The sequence below is a fragment of the Juglans microcarpa x Juglans regia genome, chromosome 6D (genome assembly GCF_004785595.1).
Source record: "Juglans microcarpa x Juglans regia isolate MS1-56 chromosome 6D, Jm3101_v1.0, whole genome shotgun sequence".
In the NCBI taxonomy this organism is placed as follows: Eukaryota; Viridiplantae; Streptophyta; class Magnoliopsida; order Fagales; family Juglandaceae; genus Juglans; species Juglans microcarpa x Juglans regia.
The window spans coordinates 7,302,490-7,330,386 of NC_054604.1; the positions used below are offsets into that span (position 1 = coordinate 7,302,490).

Below are 27,897 nucleotides of genomic sequence, written 5' to 3' on the forward strand. Positions count from 1 at the left end.
AGAGAGAGCACTAATGAGAGAGAGAGTTGATCGATGAGAGAGACGTGATGAGAGAGAAAAAGAACTTATGAACGAGAGAGATTGCGAGATGTCTGAAACAAAACGTCCTTCTCTCTCGCTCCCCCGGGTCCACCCGCACTGCATGACACCCTGCTTAGAAATTATTACAAAAACTGTATAATATATCAGGAAAGATTTGAACTTTTGGGAAACTGGGGAAAGCGCAGCTGTTTCAAGAAGGAAAAATCGAATTAAATAATAGAAAAATAATTGTCATACTTTTGCGAATCTAGCCTCAATATTCTACTTCTCCAGAGCAGCCAAAAGAAAGCGCATAAATTGATCGTCAAATTTAATTTTATAAAAATTCATCAGAAAGCCGAGGAAAATAGTAAAGAACCTTTCTACCAGCGTGCGTGCGACTGAGCCCATGTACAGTTCGAAGAGATAGTAGCAGGTTATGAAGTCTCAGGATCGAATCTGAGCAGGTTCTCATCTTGCACTTTCTCACCAACCCAGTTTGTCAATTTGTTCATCTTTGAGAACCCAGATGATAAGATCTTGATTTCCATTATATTCTCTCTTTTTTTAGTTTTATTCCATTTTCAGGTGATTTTCTAGAAATTTACTCTCGGCTCTAACAACTAATAGATGACGAAATACATGCCTGTGTCTGCAGATTGATCACTGGCTTTGATCATGAATCTGAAAAGAGGTGACTTTTTTTCTTGGAGAAACTGGAGGTTGTGTGCGGCAAGTTTACCATAGGTGTAGTTCGTGATTTTCTTTTGGAAAAGAAAATTGAAATTTCCTTGTTAGATTGGCGGTTGATTCATTAAAGGTGGTGTTTAGATGGTACTGGCATATAACACATTTTAATCCTCTCCAAAACCCTTAGGGTTTAAAGTGAGAAACTGGGTTTCCTTTCACAATCCAGATGGGGGTTTCTCTTTCTACGTTTGTAAGAATCAAGCTGATCCTGTTATTGGGTAGTCGTAGTTAAGTCTTATTCTTTTATGTGATGACCCTTAAAATTGATGCTTGATGCACAGATAAGCCAGCAATTCATTGGCTTGGGTTTGTAGAACTTTTGATACTGCCCATTTGATCTTTTTGGAAAGAGACTATAATTCAAACCCTTTTTTTTTCAGTCTAATAGCTGTTACTCTTTTGTTTCATCCGAACCCCACACTTTTCTCTGGATTCCAGCAATGGTGGAAAAGGGCATGCTTCCCTCGAGGTTTCTTTTCTACTTAGTAACCATTTCTATGTTCCTTTTGATCCTTTCATCTGTGTTCCTTCTCGAATTTAGAAATACTTCCATCATACCCACATCGGTATTTAAGCTTTTCCTTGTTAATAGCTCATCAGCTGACATCAAACCCTATGTCAGAAGTGAACAAACGACACTTCCTTTGATCCCCTCTGGGAATACACAAATTAATTCTGAAAGGTCCATGAGAAGTGGAAGATTGGGATGTCAGGTGAACAATTCGAGTAGGGAAATCTCTTCTCTAGGAAAGCAAAGAAATATTGTCTGCGATGCTACTCAGGCTCTCTTGAGGGTTTTTATGTACGACTTGCCTCCTGAATTCCACTTTGGACTAGTGGGTTGGAAGGGGAGGGTGAATCAAACATGGCCAAATGTCAATAACCCAAGTCGGATCCCATCATACCCAGGTGGGCTGAATTTACAACACAGTATAGAGTACTGGCTTACCCTTGATCTTTTGTCTTCAAACACCCCAAATGTTGTTAGACCCTGCACCACCATAAGAGTGAAGAATTCAAGTCTAGCAGATGTCATTTTTGTTCCATTCTTCTCATCTTTGAGTTACAACAGGCATTCTAAGCTTCATCGCAAGGAGAAAGTTAGTCTTAACCAGATATTGCAGGAAAAATTGGTTAAGTTTTTGAAGGGTCAGGAAGAATGGAAGCGATTGGGTGGAAAGGATCATCTAATTATTGCCCACCATCCAAATAGCATGTTAGATGCAAGAAGCAAGTTGGGTTCAGCCATGTTTGTGCTCGCAGATTTTGGAAGATACCCAGGTGACATTGCGAATCTTGGGAAGGACATAATTGCTCCTTACAGGCATTTAGTGAGGACCATCCCCAATGGTGAATCAGCCCCATTTGGTAGACGTCCTATATTGGCATATTTCCAAGGGGCAATATACAGGAAAGATGTGAGTTGTCCTTTTCCCTTTTACTATCAATTATTTAGCAATTCGTTCTGTTACTGCTTCCTTTAGATACCTCGCTTCTTTGTATAGACTTATTCTATCCCCAAAGCGTGGAATTAATACTACATGCTTTATGCGTTTTTATTCTTGTTGGAATTGTGTTGAGAAGAATCAGACATATTATGAAATGGTATGATTAGCTTGTATAATCCTGGATTTGATATTCCTATAAAAAAAAAAAGTATCCTGTATTTGGTATTGGAAATTGGGAATGACTTCAAATGTGATTCAGACTCCAGAATAACTGCAGTTTAAAGGAGATCACTCAAATATTTTTGTACTTCGTGATAAAGTGATATTGAGGTGATAAATTCCGATAAAAATTTGAAAAGACGACAGGGTAACATTTTGATCATTGATTTGTGTTAGAGCTGGCATTTATTTATGATTTTTGTCCGAGTTGCTTCTAATTACTGTAAAAATCCAACAAATGTAGGGGAAGGGCAGGGGGAAAGGGGATTTCTGAGTATCAATCTGGTTTGAATCTCATATAATAAACACAATGAAAGAAAATTTTTACTGAACAAAAAAAAAAAAAAACACAATGGAAGTGTTTCTTGGCCAATCTACGAGAATGTTCTGAATTAAATGGTTAGGATTATTTTGTTGATTGAAATGCTGTTTGGGAGACTTTATGGGCAGGACCAGTATGTGTTGGATCTGACATATCACCCTTTGTACCATTATTGTAGCTTATATAAGATGAATGCTTCCTAGGTTCTCATGCAAATTGCACTTTGTAATCGACTTACACTATTTAAAATGGGCAATAGTAAAACATGATTTAAGTACTTTAGTTTCATGAGTGGACAATCTAAAACTTATCAGAAGATATGAAAAGCATTTGAAAAATGATTGTTTGTTTTCAAGGGGATATGATAAACACAATAAACTTCTAATGCTAGCTTTGATAAACACAATAAACTTCTAATGCTAGCTTTCTAAATGTGGCTGTGATGGCCACTTTTGTAATCATTGTCGGCCTTTCAGCCAGCTGTCTATGGTGCTTTGCTTTCTCCTTTTCCCATTTAACCATATAGCTTTGACAACATCAATCTTTTGAATTTAGTAATGATATCTTACTCCCCATAGATCAATCTAATCTTCAGTTTAAGTTTATTTCCAGGGAGGAATCATTCGCCAAGAACTATTTTACCTTCTCAAAGATGAGAAGGATATACACTTCACATTTGGCAGCATTCGAGCAAATGGGATTAACAGTGCAGGCCAAGGGATGTCATCATCCAAGTTCTGCCTAAATATTGCTGGAGACACCCCTTCCTCAAATCGTCTCTTTGATGCCATTGCAAGTCATTGTGTTCCTGTGATCATTAGCGATCAGATTGAGCTACCATTCGAAGATGTCTTAGACTACTCAGAGTTTTGCTTATTTGTCCATGGATCTGATGCTGTAAAAAAGGGTTACTTACTGAAACTTCTTAGAGGAATTAAGCAAGACAAGTGGACCAGAATGTGGGAAAAATTGAGGGAGATTGCGCATCATTTTGAATACCAGTATCCATCCAAGCCTGGGGATGCTGTGGATATGATTTGGGAAGAAGTTTCACGCAAGATATCTTCAATTCGTTTTAAACTCCACAGGAATAACAGATACAGCAGATCTCAGTTTTGACTACAGAATGATTCACCCTCTTAAAAGAGTCCGAGATTTCTTGACCTTGGAGTATATGGAAAATCACCAAAAATCGGATAGATGAAGGGCTTATTAGAGAGGCACAAGCTTAGTCACTTTGAAGATCTGTTAGTGCTTTCGTTCGCTTATAATGATTTACACCACTGGTAATTTTGATTTATTTCAATTCTTTTAGATTTACAATTACCTTTGGTGTTCTGACTATCAATTATTTTAGATTTACAATTGCGGCTTCATCCTCCTTTGAAACACACTACCCAGCATAAAATTGAACAAGGAAAGACCAAGTACTATATACCGAAGCTTACCTGAGTTCACAAACCAAGTTTTGAAAAAGTGCATCAGATATTAATTTGAGCAAGCATGCAATGGGATAAAATAACACGCAGAATTGGCTAAAAAACTCACGAAAAATGCTTTCTTTAGTTAACTGTAACGATGCAAGAAGAGTCACCAATGCAAATGTTTTGAAATTCATGTCTTTTCGCATATAGAAAATTTGCTATATATTGTATTTGTATGAGCCACATACTCCTGTATCCTACTCAGCTGGTTGTTAGGACTTTCAAGATTCTAAGAAACAACGATACTACTGGCTCACAGATTGGTTTAAGCTGCAATTCTTCAGCTTGACAAAAAAACTTGGACTGAAACAAATGGAAATAGAGAAATTCAACCAAACCGCTTCAAGGAATTACTGAGGAAGCAGGATGCCAACCACCCTTGTGTTTCTCTTTGCATCAGGTATAGCCACTAGCGTCTCTTCCTTTGAGATGCCCCCTTACCACCTCCCTCTCCACAGTAGAAGATAAAGCTTCAGCAGGTCAACACCTATTATGAATAGGGTCTGATCCTTTTCGAACTCGCCTTTTGTTCGACTGATTTGGATCGAACATTATTGAAGGTGCAGGTGCCAAACTGAGCTTTGTATGTGTATCCTCCACAGCAACAGCCTCTAGGACTCGCAAATGTTCAAGAAATGGTAATTGTACTTTGTCCCATTTCAGAGCAAGGCCAATGCTTCTCAGGCCTGCAACCTCATCTGGTTGAAGAGCTAAAACCCCCATACAAACAAGAAGAATGACTCCTCTACAAACCAAAGGACCCATATGCTTGTACTCTGCAAAAACAAGAATATGTCGTGTGTCTGAACTTCCTATTGCTTATGCCTTATTCCCTCCTATAAGAATAAGCCTGAGGTTTATCTCTTATGGGATTTGGAAGGCTAAAAGCATAAAGCACAAGGTGGCCCCGCAGAACATGTAGGGAAGTTTTAGATTCACCTCAATCATAAGCCTGCCACAGAAGCAATAAAAGGCTGTTTTGGAAGACTCTGACGGGTTTGAATGAAAAGATAGTTTGGAACACTATTCTTGAGAAGCCAAGTATCTTTGCATCTGGTTTCCCCTAAATCTCTATGTCATTTGCCTTGTCCTTTTTTAACCAAACCAAGACCAACAAGAGACCCTTGAACTCTTTAGCCAACTGACCACGTAATCCGACCACACTGACAGGTCCTTGAATCATGCTAAATGCTTTACATGCAGGCTGAATCCAATAGATCCATCTTAAACATCTCATTTTTTAAAGCTGGTTTTTGTTTTTTGTTTTTGTCGAAGATTGTTTCTACTTACATGAGATATCATCATCTATAATTCCACACTCTCATGCATTACAGGACTGTTTAACGCAATTATACTTCCTCCAATTTAGTTTATGAGAAATATTGAAGTTGGAAGAACATTTAAGGATCAAGATCTTAAGTGTAACAGATTTTAGCATTTCAATGGTTATCACATGTGATATCCAATGAATTATCTAGATTAAGAATATTATAGAGGATATTTCGACTGTGTAAACTATAAGAAGTATATTAAAACTTGGAAAAAGAAGATTCCAAGAATTTTGCTAGAAATTGAGATTGGTACAGGAGCAAGAAAGCCATCAAAGGTAGAGAGACGTTGGGGGGAATGGCCAATGGGTGGGGAAGAATAGAGTCCCTCCAAAAAAAAAAAAAAAAAAAAAAGAAGAAGAAGAAGAAGAAAAGAAAAGAAAAAACAAACAAACACTTGCTTTATGCACCCTAGACTTGCTTTATGCTTAACTAACTTTAGAATTCCAAGCTCTTCTATCAACGCAACGAAAATCACAATCTTTGTTTCTTGTGCTAAATGGGATTCCTTTATGCTTTTCTTTGCTCTCTCTTCGGATTGCTCAGCTCCTAAACCCTCCTATATTCGAAGTCTCAAAGGTTTCACGTTCATTTGGTTTCAATATCTTCTGCCCTAGTCTTCTTTTCTTTCTTTATTTTGTTACTCGCTTATCCATGAAGACCATCTTTCCTTCTCTTCCCTCTTCCTCCCATTTCCTTTTTGTAAGCCGCCCCTTAAACTTCTTTCAACTACGTGAAGTTTTAAAACCCCACAAACAAGGAAGAAAATAACTAAAAAAGAACAGGATTGTTAACTCGGTTTATATATATATTTTATGTCAGAGAACCTCTCCAAGATAGGATTTTTCAGATTCATTCATACAGAGTAAATCCCAGTCTCTTGCACCGCATCTTCGAAAATTTTTCTACACAAAACTGGTTAAATCACTGACTTTTTACCATGGGATGTGATCCCAAAGGATTGTTTACCCCTATGAGGTGTTGAATCTTAGATCTTGAACGAAATAATATCCTAAGACCAAGGCCTTCGCCCACTTGGGCCAACCTCTTGGGATTATCTTGGTTTATATTGAACTCATCGTGTACCCATGAGGTGCACAGGAAAATTGTTAATTTTTTAATTATGTTTATAACTTGATTTTGAAGTTTTCTAAATCCGGCACTCATCAATTACTAACTATAATAAATTACATATAGAGGGAAGAATATGAACCATTATAGGAAATATAATACTAAATGTTTTGGACTTGGATTAGATTCAAAGTCATTTAATGCATGATGGATGCTGTGACTCAATACAAGTAGGACAAAATATATATACAAAATGTTTTGGTCTATTGACACATCATTTATCATAAAAAAAAGTATATATGCTATAGATGTGTATTTGAGAGAGAAAAGTAGCCTAAGAAGGAAGAATAGGGTGGTTGTGGTCCAAACCAAGTATATTAGAGGTAAGATACTCTGTGGGGGCTTCTGCTTTGAGTGCCTGAGTATAGAAAAGCAAAAGAATCAATGAATTGTTGCTTTCCAATATCTTCCTTCACCATCACATGTAACCAGCTTTAAGGGAGGCCCCTCCCTCTCAAACCTTCCTGCCCTATACATCATGTACCTACTTATTTGAAGTTTCGTTTATTTTTATATATGAGATGAGATGAGATGAGATAAAAATTAAAAGTTGAATAAAATATTGTTAGAATATATTTTTTTAATATTATTTTTATTTTGAGATTTGAAAAAATTGAATTATTTATTTTATTTTATATAAGAATTTGAGATAAAAGGAGAGGAATTATAAAAACAAACGAAACCTAAATCATCCGTTGGCAATCCCAAACCCAAAACTGAGTTGCCTCCACCTTTGGCTTTCACTTTGAAAGTTGTGTGCCTCCAACACTTTGGATGTGGGCTATTACCATGTATTTACTGCACCCCTTAGAAAATCCAATGACAAAAGGGTTATTAAAAAAAAAAGAAAAACATTTTACAGTAAATAGTGTGTTTACACACCAACTTATATCGAATTCAGATCCTCCTTCAGCCATATTGCTCAGAAAAAATAATAATAAAACTTAGAAGCAGGGATTAGTATCAGAACCCTGAGCGCCAAGGCCCCACTAACAGAGACAATATTAGACCGTACATTGGTGTATTAGGCTCTAAGCATGCACAATGGGCGTTCGATTTGAAATGACAAAGTTGCAAATCAAAGTAGGGTGTCTTTGTAGATTTTTAAACACTGATCCCCAAGTAATAGGATTCCAGCAGCATTCTTGATAGACACTTCCCTGCATTTTATGCAAGAGTTCATAGTTTACCGATAGCATTTAATGCAGTGAGTTATTTCATTGAACTCTTCAATGAATGATTGACCCATCAATCAGATTTCAATGAAATGATTATTAGATGATGATTTGGTTAAATCTTTTAACTAGAAAATCAAGATCATAACATAACATTTTACGCTTTTGAATCCGAAGTTTATGGTAGTCCACTTTATCAACACTGATCCGATAATCACTTTATCATACGAGAGAGATCATGAGAAGCCACAAGAATACGTTCAACAAAGAAGTGGAACCATGTCATGAAAATCATCATAGCACCAGTATCTTGCTATAGGGCATGGCGTGGCTCAAACAACGCTAAAAGCCAAATAGCACTAGCAAGGGTTTATTCTTAGGTATACTACTTTAAAACGCGACAAACATAATGAATTGTGCTGTTTTTACTTGTCCATGAGTATCGTCCTGTGCAAAGAAAACGTCTTCCACCGCCATCAAGTTCTTATAAACATGCTGATACCAATATCATAATCCGTACAATCTATGGAAATAGCTCTACCAAGATAAGAAGTTCCCCATGCAGCAGTAATACCACTGATATATGTACAAACATCATGAGAAAAAATGGGAGGGCATTTGAAGTTTTTCTTCTTTTGGGGGGGAGAGAGATTAAAGATGCAACTTGACAAAAGAAAAAAAAAAGGGCCTTCCAATTTTCCACTGCTAGTATCAAATTTTAAACGACATGCTCAAATTTCCAATTCCAACTTTTCTGCATCAGCATTTTAGAATCTACAACTGTTATGTACACCATATCATTGAAGTGGTTCTTGATGGGGAATCACCGCAGGTCCAGATGCAAGGGTGAACTGCAAGCCCCGACGTTGTCCAGCCTGCAGCATAAATGCAGCAACTTCAGTTCCTGCAAGTGCTGCTGCTTCTTCCTGATGTAATAGCATTCGTGGACAAATTAGGGGAAAAAATCAATAAAATTATTGAATAACCAATAACACAAGCCAGCAACTCTCAAAGTACGATTTGACACCCAAATGCACTAAAACTGTGTCTGTGTGTGTGGGGAGAGGGAGAGAGAGAGAGAGAGAGATCTTGACTAGGAAAAGGAACAAAGAGAAATTCAAGAAGACCCCATTTGTAACATACAGACCATTTACTGATTCAACAGTTCAATTCCAATCATATCTAGGTGGAAAACTTCTCTTAAATTACTAAAAAGGTAGTTCAAAGCACAGTGCAAAAAATACATTGGCTTTCCTTTTGTAATCAACCTCATCACTACTAAAAGGCCATATCAAGGAACATATTTGGGTTAAAATTTCTTTCCTCCAAAACTGCAGAATCAAAATGCTAACCTGTCTTTGCCTTCGTCGCTGCAATATACTGATGGCCCATGCCATAATGTAACATGGCAGAAGAAAGCCAGCAGCCCGAAGTAAGAAAATCTGTAAAACCTAAACAATTAAGTTAAACAGATCAACAATGTGAATTTTCATAAGACAAAACTCTTTTTTATAATTGATTTTCGTAAAGACAAACTCAAAGACCCATATCCTACATACAGAGAAAAAGGCGGAAGCATCATCTTCTCCATCAGCACTGGCAAGGGATAGAGCATGCCTTAACAGCAGAAGAGCCATTAACTGCCAAGGAAAAAGCGGTATTGTAATGTGTACTGATACTATAATATCATGTAATAGACTAAGAGGATGTTTGGAAACATATCTCATCCCATCTCATCTCATCTTTATACCATCTCATTTCTTTTAAAAATATCATTCAAATACAAACACTTTCAAACTAATCATTACAACTTTCCCAAATTCTCAAACAAAAAAAAATTCAATTTTTTCAAATACCAAAACAAAAATGATATTATAACAATATTTTAACTTTATAATATTTCTTATTCAACTTTTTCTCTCCTTTCCCAAAACCCAATAAATACACTCAAACTATCTTACTACTATTTATAAATCATCTTACTATTATTCACAAAATTCTCATCTCATCTCATTCTCCAAGCATCGCCTAAATTTTATTTTCCAATTGGGAGGGTGTATCCCAGGTGTTGCTTATGAAAAGATCCAGATCACAACTTACAATAAGGTCTGGATGTTGTCAACCAGTATAAACAAGATCCCAAGGACAACATGTAAAATTCCTTAGATGACAGGAGTCATGAAAGAATTTGATTCCTACACACCCAAGCAATGCCAAGCCTAGCAAAAATCTCATCCCATATAGCCTAACCACATCACGATGGAGAAGAAGGTGATGCCCAAGAGGGTGCTGAGTCTTTAGGCTTGTTGGAGAGGTATTAAGGCAATCGACAAATTGCGGCTGTTTGCAAGATGGTGCCTCTATGCCTTATGTGGGTGTATTTGGAATGAGAGGAATGGGCGCTGTTTTGACAATAGAGAACGTTCGGTGGGAGGGATTAGACATTTTTTCTTTCATATGTTGTCACTTTGGGCCTCGGTTATTGTATTGAATGGGACTAGTTAATGACTTTCATGCTGTTTTTTCAGCTCTTAGCTTTTAATTAGGTGACTTTCTCTTGTATACTTCATGTGTACTTGGGCTATGCCTAATTATGTGGTCTAATAAATTTTTCTTACTTGTAAAAAAAAAAAAAAAGGTGGTTCTATGGCGTACAATTATAGCAGCAGAGCGGCAAAATGCAGCACCACCAGCACTAGTATCCGCATAGTCATCATAGTCGGCCTCCAAAAGATGGCGTTCCGCTGCTGCCATTGCCAATAGTCGAGGGTCATGCAAATCCAAAGGTGTACCAGAAATTGTCCAACCCTCACTGTGAGACATAAAAATCAAATTTTCCAGTACATGAGTATGTAAGAACAGATCCATTCGTAGCAATCCCTATAAAAAGAATCTCTATTTGTATGGACAAATGTAAATACTAAAGAGTACAACATAGTGAAATAGGCAATGTGTGTGTGACGGAAAATATTTGTATCTGTATCCGTACGTGCCTGTTTCTGTATATAGTTCAAAAATTTTATCAACTGTATCCATACGCCAAGAAATCAATATAATTCATCAATGAGAATAGTAAATGCATGGGACAGCGTCAAGTTACCTTATATCAATTGAAGTATCTTCAGAGTGAGGTGGAGGTGGTGGGGTAGTATAGCCAGGTTGGTAAGGCTGCAAAGACAGGATTTCTATGTGAAGGAGATAAACTCACATGACCTCTTAAGTCATAATTGGAAGAACATACGAACATAAGCTTTAAGCAAATGCACACTAACATGCTCACATATTGTACTTAAATATGAGACCAAAAGCCCATCCTTACCCATGTCTGTGCCAAATGCAGCTAAAAAATTCAACACTTTTTGAATGTAACTGTAACATTTTAAAAAGCAATTTTCATCAATATTAATCATAAAGATCATAAGGCATCAAGTTCTTTTTTTACCAGTGTAAGTGGAAGTAACCCAGATATCAGTTATGCATGGTAAAAATTGGATTTTGTGAGGCCTATAAGAGCATGCTAAAAAAGATAGCCAGGTATTTAAAATAAGGCATCAAGTTCTTTTGTATACCATAATTTACCACAATATCTCATTTGGTACTTATGCAACAACAGACACAATAGCTCGTCCTTGAACAATTTATTTTGTGACTTACAGTTCACATCACTCAGAAATAGAAAACTATCACCATTGCCAGTTTCTGAAACTAAACAAGTTGCTTATATCTACGTCTCAATGAATATTTCAATGTTCAAATAATATAAACTCAACATACATAAATCATTTATGTAGATTTTCTACCAAACAGAGATTAAGATAGAAACAACTACAGATGGTAAGAATGCATGGGCTTACCTGATGACATATCTCACAAGTAATATCTCCCTTCTCATTGCACCATCGCTGAACACATTTCCTATGAGCAAACTGCATAAAAAAGAGGGGGCCAGGGGAGAAGTTGTAAGTTTTGGAGGCTTTAGCTTTATTACAGCAACTCAATGGAATTTTTAAAAGAGAAATGTGAATGGAATACTAAATGCAAGAATTGATTTTTGGGAATATTTATTTTTTTTATTGGCAGCGGGTGTCCAGGAACAACGTCCCGACTAATCCCGGGGGTGCACAGGCCCTCGGCAAGGAGTTTTCCGCAAGTGCACCTAGGGTAATTCAAGGAGAAAATCCCCCAGTCTGATGGCCCCTAGAGATTATTTGCACCCAAGGGGATTTGAACCTTAGACCTAGGAGGAGCATAACCCCAAGCCCAAGGCCTTTACCACTTGAGTCAACCCCTAGGGGTTTGATTTTTGGGAATATGCTTCAAACATGTCAGCTACAACAAAAGGAGGCCATATCTGTGCGTGTGTGTGTGTGACAGAGAGCCGATACACATGACAAATACCGCTATGAGGCCACTAATGTACAGCCCAAAACTACCAGCTAGCTTGACGAGAGCAATATGTCCTTAACATGAAGTTTCCTATGTAAGACAGGGTGCCATATATATGTGAAAGTTGCCTGTTTTTCAATCAGAAAAACATATGAATAATGACTGCCGACACTTGTAGCCAAGTGGAAGTACCTCTCCTTTTAAAATTCAGGAGAGACCTTGTGTTCCCAGGGAAAAGGCTATCAAATTGTATAGCCAAAATTACCTTTTGTATTGTGTTATATCGAGACCAGCATGACCAGTTAGGTGTATTAAAGGAAAGTTGTCAGCAAATTTATGCCAAAATAAAACCCTTAAGACATCCAAAAACATCAAATTCAGAAAGAAGAGCATTGTTTCTGAGAGAGAGAGAATACCTTCAAACTACCACTGCAAGAACAAGGGACCTCCAAATTTTTAACGCTGTCCTCCTCCTGGCAGATACGACATTCCACTGACTGAATCAGTGGTTCTTCTTCTTCAGACACACCATGTTCCCCAACTCTCTCAACATCAATAGTGCAAGTGGGTGGATGAGCAGGATGTGAGCCAGAACCCTCTCCAGAAGATCCTGGGACTCCCTCAGCCCCTTGCACTGAATGCAAATTCTCAGATTTAACATGGCCATCAACACACAAAACCACATGGTCACCCATTCTTACTCAAACCACAGCTCCTGATTCACCATAAAATCCTTTAAGTTAATTCATCAAAAGAAAAAGCTTCGAATTCATCAAAAGAAAACTGATATTCCAGTTAATTCCATACAATTTACGACTTATACAGCTATAGTTCAAGACTTCAAAATATCTACGTCATGTATTGTGCTTCTCTCTAGGGAAACATAAAACATCACAATGGAATTATTCAGTTCTCTTCTACTTTTCTCGGTTTCATCAGACAGCAAGAAAAAGCAATTGAAAATTTGGAATTAGTGACGGGATGAATTGGTAACCGCAGCTCACAAGCATAAGATTCCGCATTCCCCTTTTCTTTTTGTTTTAATTTTTCCCTTTATTTTCCGGAAATATCTCAATAAACTAAAACAGAAAATGACAACATTTTCGTACGAGGAGATTCAAATTCCTTACAAAGCCAACCCATATCGGCTCTCTGTTTGGCTGCTCAGAAAATGCAGAAAACACCATTCAACCCAGTAAAACCCAATTCCCACAAACAGTAAGTGAAACAATAACAACAGAGAGAATTACTTATAAAAAATAACAAAGAAGAAACTCAAAATTTCAATCTCTCTTTTTGCTTTGTGTTTTCTCAAACAAACAAAAGTGATAACTCCAAAGCCCAATAGCAACCAAAATCCCAACTAAAATGCCAAGAAAAAAAACAAAGAATCAACAAAGTTCTAGAACCATCCGACACAAGACACTAGAATCAACAATCACAACCAAACTTCGACCAATTTGGGATCTTTTCATTAATCCCAAGCAAAATTAACAAAAAAAAAGGGGGGACGCTATGGAAATTAAGAAAAAGCCAAAGGTGAAAGTACCTGAAGATTTCCACGAATTTACTCTCTTTTGGACTGAGGAAAAAAGAAAAAAAAACGGCAAACACGACCTCCTATTTTCCCTTTGAAGTTACAAAGAACACGAGAGAGAGAGAGAGTGATTGTTTTACGTATTTATATACGAGGGAATTGGCTTGTGATTAGGTTCGGAGTAGACGAAGCTGGACCTACTTGTACTTCTAGCTAGGTTCGGTACCGTCCGTTCAAAGTCGAGTACAAAATTACGATTTTACCCTCAATTTAACGCGTCTTCCTCATCCGGGGACCTTCCAATTGGTCCTTGGCATTGGCAATGGATGGGCATATGTCTTTAGATAATAAGATATTATCAAATATCACGTCAATAATAATGAAAAAGTAATAATAAAATATTAAATAATAATAAATATTAATAAATAATAAATAATAATAAAATAATAAATAATAGTGAAGTATTTAGAAAATATTTTAGATATTCTCAATAAAACAACTAAGAAACGTGAGGTTTGGTTAAAATTAAAATTTTTGAAAAGGTTAATTCACATTATAGTCATTTCAAAATTAAAATAATAATATAATGTTATATATTTTAATGATTTTTTTAATTTTTTTCTATTTTATAAATACATTTCATATATTAATTAATAATTTAATTTTTACTATCCAAATAAATTATTTAACATGAAGAAGAAATGAAGAGAAAGGAAATACTTTTTAATGAAATATTATTTTTATTGGTAAATAGTAACTCACCAAATATGACTTTAGTTTTCCATTTATTGTCACTCATAACTTGAGTTGAAGTGATTTGTCTAGTCCAATACAACTAATTTTGGAAAAATTTAGTCAAAATTTGAACTTGATTAGCATTTGGCTAGTCCAATGCCAGGTGCAAGAGCATTAGCATTGGCTTCATCAAAGTCATATTCAAATTTGATGAAAAGTAAATATTTTCCATAAATTCAAAACCTCTCTAGCCATGCCCATAACCCTATATTAGATTAATCAAAATAATAATATAATATAATTTTTTAATAATATTTTTTTAAATTTTTTTTATATATTTTACAATTACACTAACTATGTATTAATTAATAATAATATTTCTTCCTTCACATATTTCAAAACTAACTATATGTTAATTAATAATATATTGTTAATTAATAAAAGTGAAATGGTGTTCGAGGGAAATAAAAACCGTGAGAAATGAAAACTGTAAAGTAAAGCAATTGAGGTAATTTTTACAATTAAATATTACTTTTGAAGATGAACAGTACATCTTCAAATTTGAAGACATATTTAAAATTACTGTAACTCATAGTTCAAACTTTTACTTTTTGAAGAAGCCAATATATGTAGATCATTTTATCTACATTTCTTCAAAATTTGAAGATACATTGGTTTCTTGGCTTTTGAAGAAGCCAATGCCAGTGCTCAGGAGCTGTTTAGATAGTAAAATGAGATGATTTTAAATTAATTGAAAATTGAATAAAATAGTGTTAGAATATTATTTTTTAATATTATTATTGTTTTATAATTTGAAAAAATTGAATTGTTTATTATATTTTATGTGAGAATTTGAAAAAATTATAATGATAAAATAGGATGGGTTAAGAGTGATTCTCAATCCAAGAGACTCCTTAATGAGTAGTTTTACATAGTAGTGTTCCATGCGGGCACAATTTTACATATAATGTTGTATCTATTCAATGATAGTCTTATAAATTTTTCTTTTATAATTCGAGTTTTGAGTTTCAAATTTTAAAATTTTTACCATTTTAATAATTGATATGTCAGTAATTATGTGCGTAAAATTGCAAGTGCATATGATATGGTGTGTGGTGTAAATTATATCATGTGAATGATATGTGATGTAAAAACTTTTAAATAATACTATTCTTTATCAAGATCTAAATACCATTATTATTCTTATAACTTGGTTTTTTCTTTTTCTTTTTTTTTTTCTTTTATTTTTTTGGTATTATAACTTGGAGTTTATCACACAGACATCCCAATATATAAAATGTTTTGGGATTATAGACACTACCAAAATATAATATGATACGAGTGTTAAATAGTCAAATAAGTAACTAAAACAAAAAGTATGGAAAATGCTGTAGCAATAAAGGATTTTATATAAGTAAATTCATAAAAATAACTTTACAAACTGATATATATAACACATAAATCATGTCAGTTTGTAAATTTATTTTTATAAAATCTTTTTATTGTTAAAACATTTCTAAAAAATTTGAGAGAAAATCAAGGCCATCGAAGTAATCTGAATTGCATGTTGATCATCTCTTGATCAATAGGCTACTATTAAGAGAAGGTTATCTTGACTCTTGAGGATGCTTTGGATTGATAGTTCCATAAATGAGCTTTTAAAGAACTCAACAACACCCACCATTAGACGTGAAAGCAGCAATAAATCGAAATTATCGAATTAGTTCGAAATGAACTGTAGTAGTTAAGGAGATGTATTTCTCCACGACATCGGAGTCGGTCAAGGGTCCATCGACGTGAGATGCAACGATTGCATAACTCCTGTACATGCTTATGATAGCGATTGTGTTATTCTCAACAAAAGGGGAATGAAAACATAGCAAAGTTCTAACCATATCATTGCCTTTGATGATCTCTACCACATCATTACAAACCCTAGAAAATATGTTTTCTAATCTCTTAGCCTGGTTTGGATAATAAAGTTTTCTCAATATATCTCATCTCATATCAATATTCAAATATCATAAACACAAACGTTTTTCAATTTTAAATATTTAAAATTTTTCTTTAATAATTACTTAATCATTATAATTTTTTCAAACTTTCAAATAAAATATAAAAAATAATTATTTTTTTCAAATTCTAAAATAAAAATAATATTTTAATTTAATAATATTTTTATTCAATTTTTTCTCTTTTATTTCTCTAAATTACATAAAATATATTAACTCAAATCATTTCATTACGATTATATCATCTCAACTCAAAGCTAATGTGGTTCTGATATCTTATCCCTACTCCCCTCAATTAGAATTCATGATTCTTGGCGCGACGTCACTTAACATATATATGAAGACAGGGCGCTTCATTCAAATAACCATAAAAAAAAACCTATATATCCATGCTGCACAAACTCGGGTGTCTTAAATTATTCAAAATTCCTACATAAAACTTTTCGTACGTGCTGTATTAATGTATTAGTTTGGGTGGCAAACATAACAAGAAAATGGCCCATTTCTTTAGGGTCAAGCTTCCTGTGAAAGCTGTCGGCTAATCCCAGAAAACCAGTTTGGTAGGTACAGATATACAGCACAGACTCTATAGTGACCCTCAAGTTATTTTTGGGTTCTGATGTAATGCTAGTAAAGTGGATCAATTACAGGTTTAATTAATCAGGGTTTGTTTGTTACCTACCAAGATCCAAGCTGTAAATAGACAAAAAAGTGCACAAACCTTTCTTCTCGAGTAGCATTAGCTGGCCAGCATGAAGCCCTTTTGTTATCAGGTATCTTGATAGTGTCTTGAGCTGCACCTGCATGCCTCACTTTTCACCGCGTACTTTTTGGAAAACAAGTGCTCGATTGTTGAAGTGGCAGATCTCTCAATCGTCCAAGGTAGGAGGGGCCGGGAAAAATAATGAAAAGAAATGCAGTCACTGTTTAATTTTTTATTACCACTTTAGTAGGCATTGATGGTGTTTCTAATGATTTTCTTTTTAAAAAATTTCAAGATCATGAGTTAGGTAGGTAGTTCATAATTGTGGGAATAATCCTTTATGTCTCTTTGTTTGATCATCCTGGCATTGTTTCATTGGCACGTTTAGGGTCATTTTTGTTATGATTATTAGGTCACTCCAAGATCGTGAGAGCGAAAATGACTCTAAAGGTCGCTCTATTTAGCATCCCGATTAGTCTACGGTTTGGTATTCATCTTGAGATGCATGCATTATGTGATTGTGAGATATTTAGATTGTAAAGATAACCGTAACCCGCTTATAAAAAACACAAATAGGTGTAGATATCATTAAAAAAATCAAGTTAATAATATGGCAATTTACCCACTTATGAGTAGCCCAAGTGATAAATGCGAACTTGTATGCATGAATCCCATGTCAGAGGTTTGATTTTTCTTGAGATTAAAGTACGATCTAAGTGGAAGGTCATGACGGCGAGTTGTTGTGCTAGTCTCTCCAAAAATTTAGGTTCCATGAGTTAGTCTTAAAGATTCTACCGTGGAATGATTCTGCCGTCATAAAAAAAAAAAAAAATATATATATATATATATATATATATATATTAACCCCACCTTTTATCATAACATCAATACCATAGCTTAGTTGGTAACTCAATATATATATATATATATATATATAATATAATATAATATATTGGAAGGAAAAGTTTGTACTGACATGATACTTTTAGATTCCATGTTCTCATAACCATAAACTACTGATCCAAGAGAGGGTACTCCACGGTGGTGGTTTCGGTTGGCAGTCTCGTGAAAAGCACTCCCAAGTTTTTTCTATGAATCGTACCACACCCATCAACAAATTCTTTGGATAAGGTTATCGGCTCCTTTTTTATCTTTTTGGTTCTTTTCATTATTTTTTTATACTTTTAAATATTTAAAAAATATTCACAATATCATTAAAAAATATTTTTTTTTAATTATTAAATAAAAAAAAATGATGGCCGATCCATTGGATTATGGCAGTAGAAATAGATTGATGCTCATGAGGTCAGGCAGCAGTAGTAGTGGTTTGCATACAGTAATGAATCAGCTTTCAACTTATCTCTAAAGATTGAGTACACATGGTACTTCAATCTTTAGGGATATATAGACAGATACAGATCTAGTCGAACTGATTGCATGGATCTTTGTTAATGTCCAAAGAGCACGTACGGTGGCCGGTTGCACCGGTACATGGGGCTTACGAATCGACCATGGTGTGGCATGAATGAATATATTCAGATCTAGAATGCCTTCAGTACGTAGAAAAAGTTGATGAAACGCGCGACATCATGTGCAGCATTAGGAGTCTTGGAAGTGGTTGGCACACGAAGCACATACACCACTTTGGGCAGCGTGTGATCGAGGCCCGTCCATATATTAAAATGATACACGACTTATTCAATTTTAAAGTTTCAGCGGCCGGCCATGAAATCTAGTTTGGGCATCGCGTTCCTTAAAAGATGTAAGAATACGATATATTAGTCTTTTTTTAACATGTTGAAAGAAAAACTTGATGAAAATGATCTTTAAGCTTAAAGGAGATGAGGGGGGAGGGAGTGTGAATTATGAAATCATCACTTGTCCTAAAGTAGAGGTCTTGAATTCGAATCCTGACTCTATCTTTTATGATATTTAATTAAATATTCTACGCGTTTGGCAACTCATTGAAGGAGAATCTGGCTTACACGTGAGAAAGAGTATTAAGAATATAATACAAATCATTAAAGCTACATATTCCCATCAGTTTAAACTTTTGGAATAAATAGTAATTTTACAAGAAGGAGCAACAGATTGGCACAAGGAATGGATAGTTTTATGGGTTTTTAGAGTGAGAAAGGAGAGAGGGAAAATGTAGATTCGATAATGTGATTTAACTTTCAAGATTAATTGTAACAACTTGGTCCAATATTTTTAAGGTCAATAAAAGAATAATTTTATTAGGCCTAAATTATGTTTAATGGGCTATCTTGGATAAGCCCACGAACAATTAATTTATTGGGTTTGGTTAAAAATTTTAATTAGGCCCAAACGTTTATTTTAAAGCTAAATAAGGTCTAGTTGATGATTTTGGGTGGTATTAATGGACCAACATCTTTGGAAAACTCAATTGAGATTTATTGGATAATTTTGAATAGTTCGTAGATCCAAAATTTAATTTGGTGGATTAATAGATTTTTGGGCTAAATAATTAGTTTAAAACTCATTTAATATTTATTAGACGATTATGTCTTAATTTAGAAGTTGAGATTGCTTATTAGGGTTGCTAAGCAATTTAGCCCATAAAATTATAAGCAAGCCCATTAAAATTAGACTTTGCCCATGTACGTGTGTGATGGGCTAGTCCAAGACCCAAACTTATTGAAAAAGTCCAAATTCACTTTCAAATACCCATCAGACCCCAAAAACTATAAAACCAATCTTATGAGTCCTTCTCTCTCTGAGTGTAAGGTTCTCTCTCTAAGTTTCTTAATAAACTTAGAGTCCTATCCTTCTAGACTTTTGTCTGTGCAGGATTAGCATGGAGAGTGACTTGTCAGTCTTATGTGAGGGCCTGAAACTGACGGAAGAGGAGCAGCAGGAGGTGGAGGTCAGTAATGAAGATGTGATCAGTTCAGAATCAAAGAGTAAACATTGTTTCATGCTGTGTGTGGCTTCTGATAAGGAAGTGAATAGAGGTGCATTTAGAAGTACCATGGCACTAGTGTGGCAAGTAGAAGGTAAGGTAGTCTTCAAGGAAGTAGGAAGAAATAAATTTCTGGTGGAGCTAAAGGAGAGGGATGATAAAAAGAGAATAATGCAGGGTCGTCCCTGGTCTTTCAACAAGAATTTAATCTGCATACAGGACTGTGAAGGATTTGAGTCCTGGAAGGTAATGAAGCTCCAATATGAACCTTTCTGGGTGCAATGCCATGACCTTCCATTTGCAGGGATGAACGCTAACACTAGTTTAAACCTGGGCAAAGCAGTGGGAGAGGTTCTTAAAGTGGATACAGATAGCAGTGGAGTCTGCTGGGAGAGTTTCCTAAGGATCAAAGTAATGATAGATCTCACAAAGCCTTTGGCGAGAGGGAGGTTTCTAAATCTGGGTAATTCAAAATATTGGATTCCTTTCAAGTATGAAAAATTACCAAACTTTTGTTATCACTGTGGGAAGATCAAACACGCTCACGGAATGTGCGACAAACTCGATAGAGGAAATGCTAGTTTGGAAGATTTCAGTCAACAGTACGGTGCTAGTTTAGAGACTTTGTCCAAGTACAATAGAATATCCATAACTCAACGAAGTGAGAGTATGAAAAGGTATTGAATGCCAGTTAACTTGATGAGAAAAAGAAAGATGTGACGACAAAAATTACCGAGCCAATTATGAGAATGTCTTACACAAGAAAATAATTTTTGATCTTCCAAAAAAAGTAATTTAATAGCCAATGATACAAGGCTTCTAAAACTCGCGAGGAAGAAGGAAGAAAAATATATTTGGTGACACTTGATGGAAAAGAAAGTCCAGCATACGAAGTCACACTTGAGATATCAATGCACAATGTTTCTTGTAAATATTGTATATTTGAGTTTATTGGCTTTTTATGCGAGCACAACCTACATATTTGGGGAAAAAAATCTAAAACAAACAACATGTTGCAGTCCTATGTTTTAGGGAGGTGGGCAATCAATGCAAAGAATCACATGACACATGGGATATGCGGCGATGAGGCACTAGTGGCAAGTAGAAATATCATCATGTTTTTGCTGGCATTGAGAATATCCAGCAAGAGCTTCTCTTGATGAATGTTGATTTAGAGCAAGAGAGAATTTATGTTGATGTGAGAAACACTAAGGGACATATGGTGAATAGTCAAGTACTCTCAAACTTTTCATTGCAAGATTCTCCATTACAAGATCCTCCACAAATTCGGTTTAAAGGAAGACCCAAATCATTAAGACAAAAGAATCTAAAAGAAAATGGACTGATGAAAAAGCGACGATGTAGTATTTGTAGGAAAGATGGGCGTGTTAGAAGCAATTGTCCATTACATATATACTTCAAATTTCTTGATTAAGTTTCTAATTATATAAGTTTTTTAAATTTACATTTGGATTTTCTGAAAGAGATTGTTTTAGGAATATTGGAGATACTAACTCAACTATATTTGACATATCTCCAGACGTGATCGCTCTCTTAATTACATTTGACATGTCTAAAGATTATGCCACGATCTTAACTATGATTGAACATGTATTTTTATTTAAACAATTTGATTTAATTCTGTTATTTGAAACCTTTTTTTCTTAATTACATTTGCAGGAATATGTTATGTCTAAACACAACTACATTTGGCATCATATGTCTCAAGGCTTGGGTGCTTTGTGAAACTTTCACATGTATCAAAATCATTAATTACACATTTTGAGTTGGGAAGGCATTGTATAATTTTTTTTTTAATGAAATGATTGGTGTAATTGAACAAAATTATGTCTATCATTACTTTCCACATTGCGAATAAATGAATTAATAAGAACAGATGGTGTATGAAATGATCAAGAAACTTTTGTGAGAATAACATATGAATAGTGTTGTGCAATTGATCTGCTAGCTCATCTCAAATCTACATTCTAAATTGTTGCTTGAACATTATATGACAAAATCATCACAAGTTATAATGACAAAGTTGCTGCTTAAACATGTAGGTCTTGCTTGGATGTTAAGATGAGTTAAGATGAAAAATCTGTGAATAGTAGTAAACTAGTTTGTGAATGGTAGAGAAATAGTTTGAGTTAAGAAATTTTATGAGATTTTAAGAAATGAGAAAGAAAATATAGAATAAAAATATTATAAACTTAAAATATGGTTAAAATATAATTTTTGTTTTAAAATTTGAAAAATTTGATTTTTTTTTTTTTTTTTTTGTTTAGAAATTTGGAAAAGTTATAATGATTAGTTAATAATTAGATCATGAAAATTCCTATATATAAGAAGATTATGAAAACCTACATTTTTTAATTGTTGTTTCTAAACACATCCAAGGATAGACATCCTAAAAGTGACAATGTCCCTCACCACCGCCGCAGACAAAAAATGTAACAAATAAGCAAGCAACTCATACATCAACAAGCATCATTGAATCATTGTAATTAAAAAATTACAAATGACCGGAAATATAAGCTACTAGACTAAGGGAGATTAGCAACCTGAAGGTCTCAAACCAAATAAGAATAAGCTTAAAATATGCAAGACATATGAGGATATGTAGAGTGTAATTGCCTGAGGAAGTTGAGTAGAAAACAGAGAAATACATAGTCAAGGGCTTTAACTAGAAAATAAGTTATTCTGCGGATGCAAGACAAAGTACACCTTGCAAATCATTTCAATTTTGAAAGCCATGTGCGGTAACAAAAAGAATCATTCCCAATCACAAATAAAACACACCACACATGTAATAATCCTAACAGCCAGATCGTGATAACTGCTCATGTATCCAAGCACAATGTTGAGTAATACTACTCATCATTTATTTTCTTATCATCCCATAATGTGATATTAGATGATTATAGATTATTTATTATGTTTTACTTGTGAACCTATCATTTAATATCACATCATGAGATGATGAGAAGATGCTGAGAAAAAAGATGATGAGTAGAATTATGAAGGAGAAACATCCATATAGCCAAATTATTTAGGGTACTTTATTATTGTTAACAGACAAGGAGAGAGAGAGTGAGGGAGAGAGTGTCACGGGCGCCTTGGGTGAGGCCTTGAAGAGGTGCAGGAGGAAGGTTAGTTGTTGAAGAGGGAATTTGTGAGGAAGGAAAGTAACTGAAATAATGAAACGAAGACTTTAATGAAACGTGGAGTTTTGGAGGCAAGGAAAGGTTGTCGTTGTGCATGTAAAATAGCTACGTTTTGGAGAAAGAGTTTAATGAAACAGAGCGTTTTGTTTGTATTGTAATTCTTGAAGTTGCGTTTTAATCATTGTAGTTTGCGTTTTGGTCTTTCCATCACAGCCTGCGAGTATATAAGTAGTGTTGTGGATGCTTAATAGTTTGAACAATTGTGATACGAAGTTTTCAGTTCTTGGAGGTTGAGAATCCCTCCAAGATTCTTTGCAAGTTTCACAAGGGAATCTTGCTCATTCATTCTCATTCTCGAGTGTTATCTTTCTGTGTATTTGTTTAAGTCTGCGTGTGTTTGGGTTGAGTTGTAGGAGGTTCTTGAATGTTAAATGGAGGGCTGCCCACGTGGGGCAGACCCCCTCCTCTCCTGTGTATAATGCATGGCTTTAAGCATAAAGCCGTGCGTAAGTACAAATGGCTTAAATGGCATGTGTTACTGCCATTTAAATGGTAATTGAAGGCTGGCCTTTAAAATCATTATTTTTAAAAAAAAGTGCAAAATTTATACATCTAAATACTTTATAAATCATTTTAGTCTATTTAATATAAATCGAGAATTAGGCTCGGTTTCGATTGAGAGAGAGGCTCTCAATCTATTTCATCTCATTTCATCTCATCATTATAATTTTTATAAATTTTTACACAACATACAATAAATAATTCATTTTTTTTTCAAATTTTAAAATAATAATAATATTAAAAAAATAATATTTTAATAATATTTTATTTAATTTTTAATTTTTATCTCAATATATTTCATCTCAATAGAGTATCCAAACCTAATCTTAAAAGAAAATAAACTGGTAAATAGCATCAATTTCGAAAAATATTGTAAACTTTTTGAAATCTCACATCGGCTGGAGTTTTAACAAGATTGATCGATTTCAAAATCGATTTACACATTCAGTTGTGTAATGGGCAGCTACAAACTTTTTATTTGGTAATGTTTCATTAGAAATTATTTATTTTACTATTTTGTATATCAATAGTGGAAAAGATTCTCCTTAATATTCGTAATACTTTATATTTTACTTTTAATATACAACTTTCTTAGGGGAAAAAGAAAAAAGAAAAAAAAAAAACCGGCGAGCCCATAAAAAAGAAATTGAAAATAAAAAGAAGGAAAGCGTTTTTCCCTATATAAACTGGCGAGCCCAGAAGCCTTGAAGTTAACTTCAGTCTAAAACTAGGGTTTTTGCGTATTTCAGTTCGCTTTATGGTTATGGCCGAAGAGACCGCACCTGAACTCGCCGAAGTAAACTCGGCTGCCCAAGAGATGGACCTCGAACCTGTTGGACCCGATCAGGACCCGAGGGACGACGACAAAAACGGGGTCGAATCCGCGGCGACGAATGGCGACGTCCCGGGTTCGAAGCGTGCGAGAGAAGAAGGGTCCGAAGAAGAAGTAGACAACGTCGCTTTGGAGAAGAAGCAGAGGGTGGAGAAGTCCGTGGAAGAAGAGCGGTTGGAGAAGCAGGGGGAAGAAGGGGAGGAGGAGGAGAAGGCGCCGGTTCGGGTCAGCTTGGGTCCAAAGATTTTCGAGTCGTCGCTGGAGATGTTCGACTACTTCTACAAGTTTCTCCATTACTGGCCACCGAATCTCAATATCAACAAGGTAATACCATTTTTTACACTTTTTTTTTTTAAATATTTTGGTTGTAGAAAGTAATGCTCGGATGCTGATAAAGTGTAGGAAAAGGATAGAGAAGAGAAAATTAAAGTTTTTTTTTCTTTCTATTTTTGCATAATTCCGATGCGTTACTGCAACCATTTTGATTGTTTGAGGTGAGTAAAACGATTTTTTTTTTAATATTGTTTGATTTTTTTAGTTTTTTTTTTCGTGATCTCAAATAATTAGTAAATTCTTTTCGAGATTCGTGTGTAATTATTTCAAGGTTCTTTTTAGCCCCCCTCCCCCCAATCTTCTTGTGGGATTTTACTCTCCTGCTTGATTGTTGGATATATTATATATTTGGTTAGTCTACTAAATCTCGGCAATCTTATGTGTTATTTTTTTCCATAACCAATCATGGATATGTTCTTCTGGTGATAAAGTTGGATGTTATATAGACGAGTGGTCCTGAATTAATTATATTCTGGTTTCACAGGTATAAGTTCGTTAATTAGTTCCTCAGGGGTGATTTCTGTGTATTGAAGTAGTTGTTAGCTTGTGTCTATTGTTTTTTCCACAAAGGAAGTGTTGAAGCTTCTTTTTGATTCTGCACGAGTCTGATGATGTGGAATTTTTGGTGCTGAGCTAGACTGCAGCAAGACGAGTTTTTTTTTTTTTTTTTTCTAAATTAATAAGTGAAAAGAGATTATTGAGGAATAGCACAAGAGATAAGGACCAGACGAGTAAAGAAGATAAGCATAGTCCATAAGGTTGTAGCTGGAATCGTTTAGTTAGGATTGGTCTCATTGTGTTTTACGTATCATATCAATAGTGTTATGGTCACATTTTTGGCTTTATATTGCAAATATTATGTGGAAGTGATATCACAACCTAAATGGCGATATACCAGGTAAAATTCATAGTGTGTCTTTCTACAAATATTGACGCCTGTAGTTCTCTGAACTTGCATTATCTGTATGTTAACTGGGTTGGTAGGATCATGAGATCTTGTTGGAAGTGGAATGCAGAGGTGGGGTCCTTGCTAAGGATGCCTGATACATTTTGTAATATTCTAAATTAAGAATAGGAAGATGGTGAATGGGATCCCACATTGCTGAGGGAGAAGTTCTTGCCCTCTTGATTCCAAGGGGCTCCAATTGTAACCTACTAGCTCTTTTGGAGTATGAGCTTAGTTGTGGCTTTGGGCCTTCCTTGGGTCGTTACACATTTGTTGAGGAACAATGTATGTGTATCTACAGATGCCCTTAAGTTCACTTATACAAAAAAAAAAAAAAAATGTTGAGCAATGATGTCTATCTATGAAATTAATTGATTAATAAATATGGATTTGGTTTCATAATATTGATTAAAAGGTTTGACATTGACCTCTGATTACTTGTGGAGATAATGTAAGGTAAGATGGACATTTTACCTTCTCCCCCTCTGGTGTGGAGGGGGAGGATGATGCACAGATGTAAGTTTTGATTTACATCTGGTCTTTGGAAAAACTTTTCTAGTAGTTTGGCACTCTTTTCAGTAATTTCAGTTCTTTTGACAGATGGGGGTTGGGAGTATTATGACTTTGTCGGAGATCTTTGGCTGTTTAGCTGCTCTCGTTGATCGTAGGCCATTACCCCTGTAATAGTTGCTAGTTTTGCATCAACTGCATTTTCAAACAAGATTCTGTAGATATCACTTATAAAAAAAGATTCTATAGATATCTTGCATGGGGTCTGTAGAATTATATACGTTTGGGAGCTCAATTGATGGAGCATCTTTTAGGTTTTTACCAAGTAGTCATACCTGATTCTGATAGTTTGTTGACTTCACTTATTGCTTTTATTTAACATAGAGAAGCTAACATATGCAGTTTATGTTTGCCCTCAACTTCTCAGAAAAGAAATTTTGTGTTTGGCATCAAATATAATAATCTTACTGTTCTGAAATTTTTGTTTACGAAAAAAGATGAAAGTAAATTGTCTGCAACCTTACATTGCACATTGAATTTTCTGTACAGTAAGATCACTGTGCGTTTAAATAGGACATTTGGTTCTGATTCGTTGATTACTAGTCCTATGCCAAACACTGAATTCCTGTTTTGGAACCACTGCATTGCATATATATATGACCATTAACATGATAGGCCTTTTAATTATTCCCCCTTCTCCCTTCTCTTCTCTCTCCCTCTCTCTTCTCCTTCTATCTGCATTAACAAATTGCCACCTCATGCCTGTGCTTTGTATTCACGAATTAAATGTAAAGCAGGATTTTAGTGGCCTTACTTGAATTGTATAACGCATTTGATTAGAACTAACTACTGTAAAATTCATATCCTTTCTAATTGTGTTGCAGTATGAGCACATGGTGTTGATTGACCTACTTAATAAGGGTCATCCAGAGCCAGGCACAAAAATTGGGGGAGGCATCAATGCTTTTCAAGTGCGATACCATCCATTATGGAAAAGTAGGTGCTTCTTCTTCATCAGAGAGGATGAATCTGTTGATGATTTTAGCTTCAGGAAGTGCGTGGATAATATACTTCCCCTACCAGAAGAGATGAAGATAAAACCCAGTGTTGACAAGGCATTAAGTGGTCGTGGTGGTAAGGGTCGTGGTGGCCATGGTGGAAGAGGTGGAGGCCGTGGACGTGGCCGTGGAAGAGGGGGTAAGCCGAGGAACTGAGGTATCATGTTTAATTTACTGGATGTGGGTTTTGTTTGTGGCATGAAGAGTTCTGAATTTTTTTGAGAAGAAACACCTACTTTACTTCAATTTTAGCCTTCTGGCATGATTATACTTTTCTTTATAGTAGTTAATATTGATCTTAAAGTGGGTTTTGTTA

At 35.1% G+C, this 27,897-nt stretch overlaps 4 protein-coding genes across 9 annotated transcripts; 3 read left to right on the forward strand and 1 right to left on the reverse strand.

Moving 5' to 3' along the window:
* Nucleotides 1–203: 203 nt before the first annotated feature.
* On the forward strand, nucleotides 204–5,268 carry LOC121234945 (probable arabinosyltransferase ARAD1). Of its 3 annotated transcripts, XR_005934474.1 has the most exons (4): nucleotides 204–488; nucleotides 680–2,189; nucleotides 3,373–4,046; nucleotides 4,504–5,268. XR_005934474.1 is itself a non-coding variant. In XM_041131102.1 (3 exons), the coding sequence occupies exons 2-3, from the start codon at nucleotides 1,212–1,214 to the stop codon at nucleotides 3,877–3,879; spliced, it is 1,485 nt and encodes a 494-aa protein (XP_040987036.1). In that variant the 5' UTR covers nucleotides 204–488; nucleotides 593–1,211; the 3' UTR covers nucleotides 3,880–4,086. The 3 variants fall into 3 exon arrangements, 2 of the variants coding, with proteins under 2 accessions (XP_040987036.1, XP_040987034.1); XM_041131102.1 differs by lacking the exon at nucleotides 4,504–5,268 and having other exon boundaries at nucleotides 593–2,189; nucleotides 3,373–4,086; XM_041131100.1 differs by lacking the exon at nucleotides 4,504–5,268 and having other exon boundaries at nucleotides 3,373–4,086.
* A 3,060-nt stretch (nucleotides 5,269–8,328) lies between these two features.
* LOC121235673 lies at nucleotides 8,329–13,964 on the reverse strand. 4 transcript variants are annotated; one of them, XM_041132035.1, is made up of 8 exons: nucleotides 13,814–13,964; nucleotides 12,681–12,979; nucleotides 11,733–11,804; nucleotides 10,979–11,046; nucleotides 10,534–10,690; nucleotides 9,438–9,518; nucleotides 9,231–9,320; nucleotides 8,329–8,753 (listed from the first exon to the last, which is right to left on the reverse strand). In XM_041132035.1, exons 2-8 carry the CDS (start codon nucleotides 12,957–12,959, stop codon nucleotides 8,676–8,678), a joined length of 825 nt encoding a protein of 274 aa, XP_040987969.1. In that variant the 5' UTR covers nucleotides 12,960–12,979; nucleotides 13,814–13,964; the 3' UTR covers nucleotides 8,329–8,675. The 4 variants fall into 4 exon arrangements, with proteins under 4 accessions (XP_040987969.1, XP_040987967.1, XP_040987968.1 ...); XM_041132033.1 differs by having other exon boundaries at nucleotides 8,329–8,800; nucleotides 9,230–9,320; XM_041132034.1 differs by having other exon boundaries at nucleotides 9,231–9,329.
* A 6,105-nt stretch (nucleotides 13,965–20,069) lies between these two features.
* Nucleotides 20,070–20,858, forward strand: LOC121235350. Its single transcript, XM_041131698.1, has one exon. The coding sequence runs from the start codon at nucleotides 20,070–20,072 to the stop codon at nucleotides 20,856–20,858; it is 789 nt and encodes a 262-aa protein (XP_040987632.1).
* Nucleotides 20,859–24,566: 3,708 nt separating this feature from the next.
* On the forward strand, nucleotides 24,567–27,897 carry LOC121235274 (protein EMBRYO DEFECTIVE 514). Its single transcript, XM_041131600.1, has 2 exons — nucleotides 24,567–25,058; nucleotides 27,408–27,897. Exons 1-2 carry the CDS (start codon nucleotides 24,660–24,662, stop codon nucleotides 27,735–27,737), a joined length of 729 nt encoding a protein of 242 aa, XP_040987534.1. The 5' UTR covers nucleotides 24,567–24,659; the 3' UTR covers nucleotides 27,738–27,897.

Excerpts from the sequence above, each read along its gene's own strand:
- LOC121234945 (XM_041131102.1), top strand. The coding sequence starts at position 1,212 with ATGGTGGAAAAGGGCATGCTTCCCTCGAGGTTTCTTTTCTACTTAGTA. Across the intron at positions 2,190-3,372 it reads GGGCAATATACAGGAAAGAT|GGAGGAATCATTCGCCAAGA; the intron begins GTGAGTTGTCCT and ends GTTTATTTCCAG.
- LOC121235673 (XM_041132032.1), bottom strand. The coding sequence starts at position 12,959 with ATGGGTGACCATGTGGTTTTGTGTGTTGATGGCCATGTTAAATCTGAG. Across the intron at positions 9,519-10,533 it reads GCCGCTCTGCTGCTATAATT|TTAATGGCTCTTCTGCTGTT; the intron begins GTACGCCATAGA and ends TTTCCTTGGCAG. Across the intron at positions 8,801-9,229 it reads GCGACGAAGGCAAAGACAGG|AAGCAGCAGCACTTGCAGGA; the intron begins TTAGCATTTTGA and ends TACATCAGGAAG.
- LOC121235350 (XM_041131698.1), top strand. The coding sequence starts at position 20,070 with ATGGAGAGTGACTTGTCAGTCTTATGTGAGGGCCTGAAACTGACGGAA.
- LOC121235274 (XM_041131600.1), top strand. The coding sequence starts at position 24,660 with ATGGTTATGGCCGAAGAGACCGCACCTGAACTCGCCGAAGTAAACTCG. Across the intron at positions 25,059-27,407 it reads CGAATCTCAATATCAACAAG|TATGAGCACATGGTGTTGAT; the intron begins GTAATACCATTT and ends ATTGTGTTGCAG.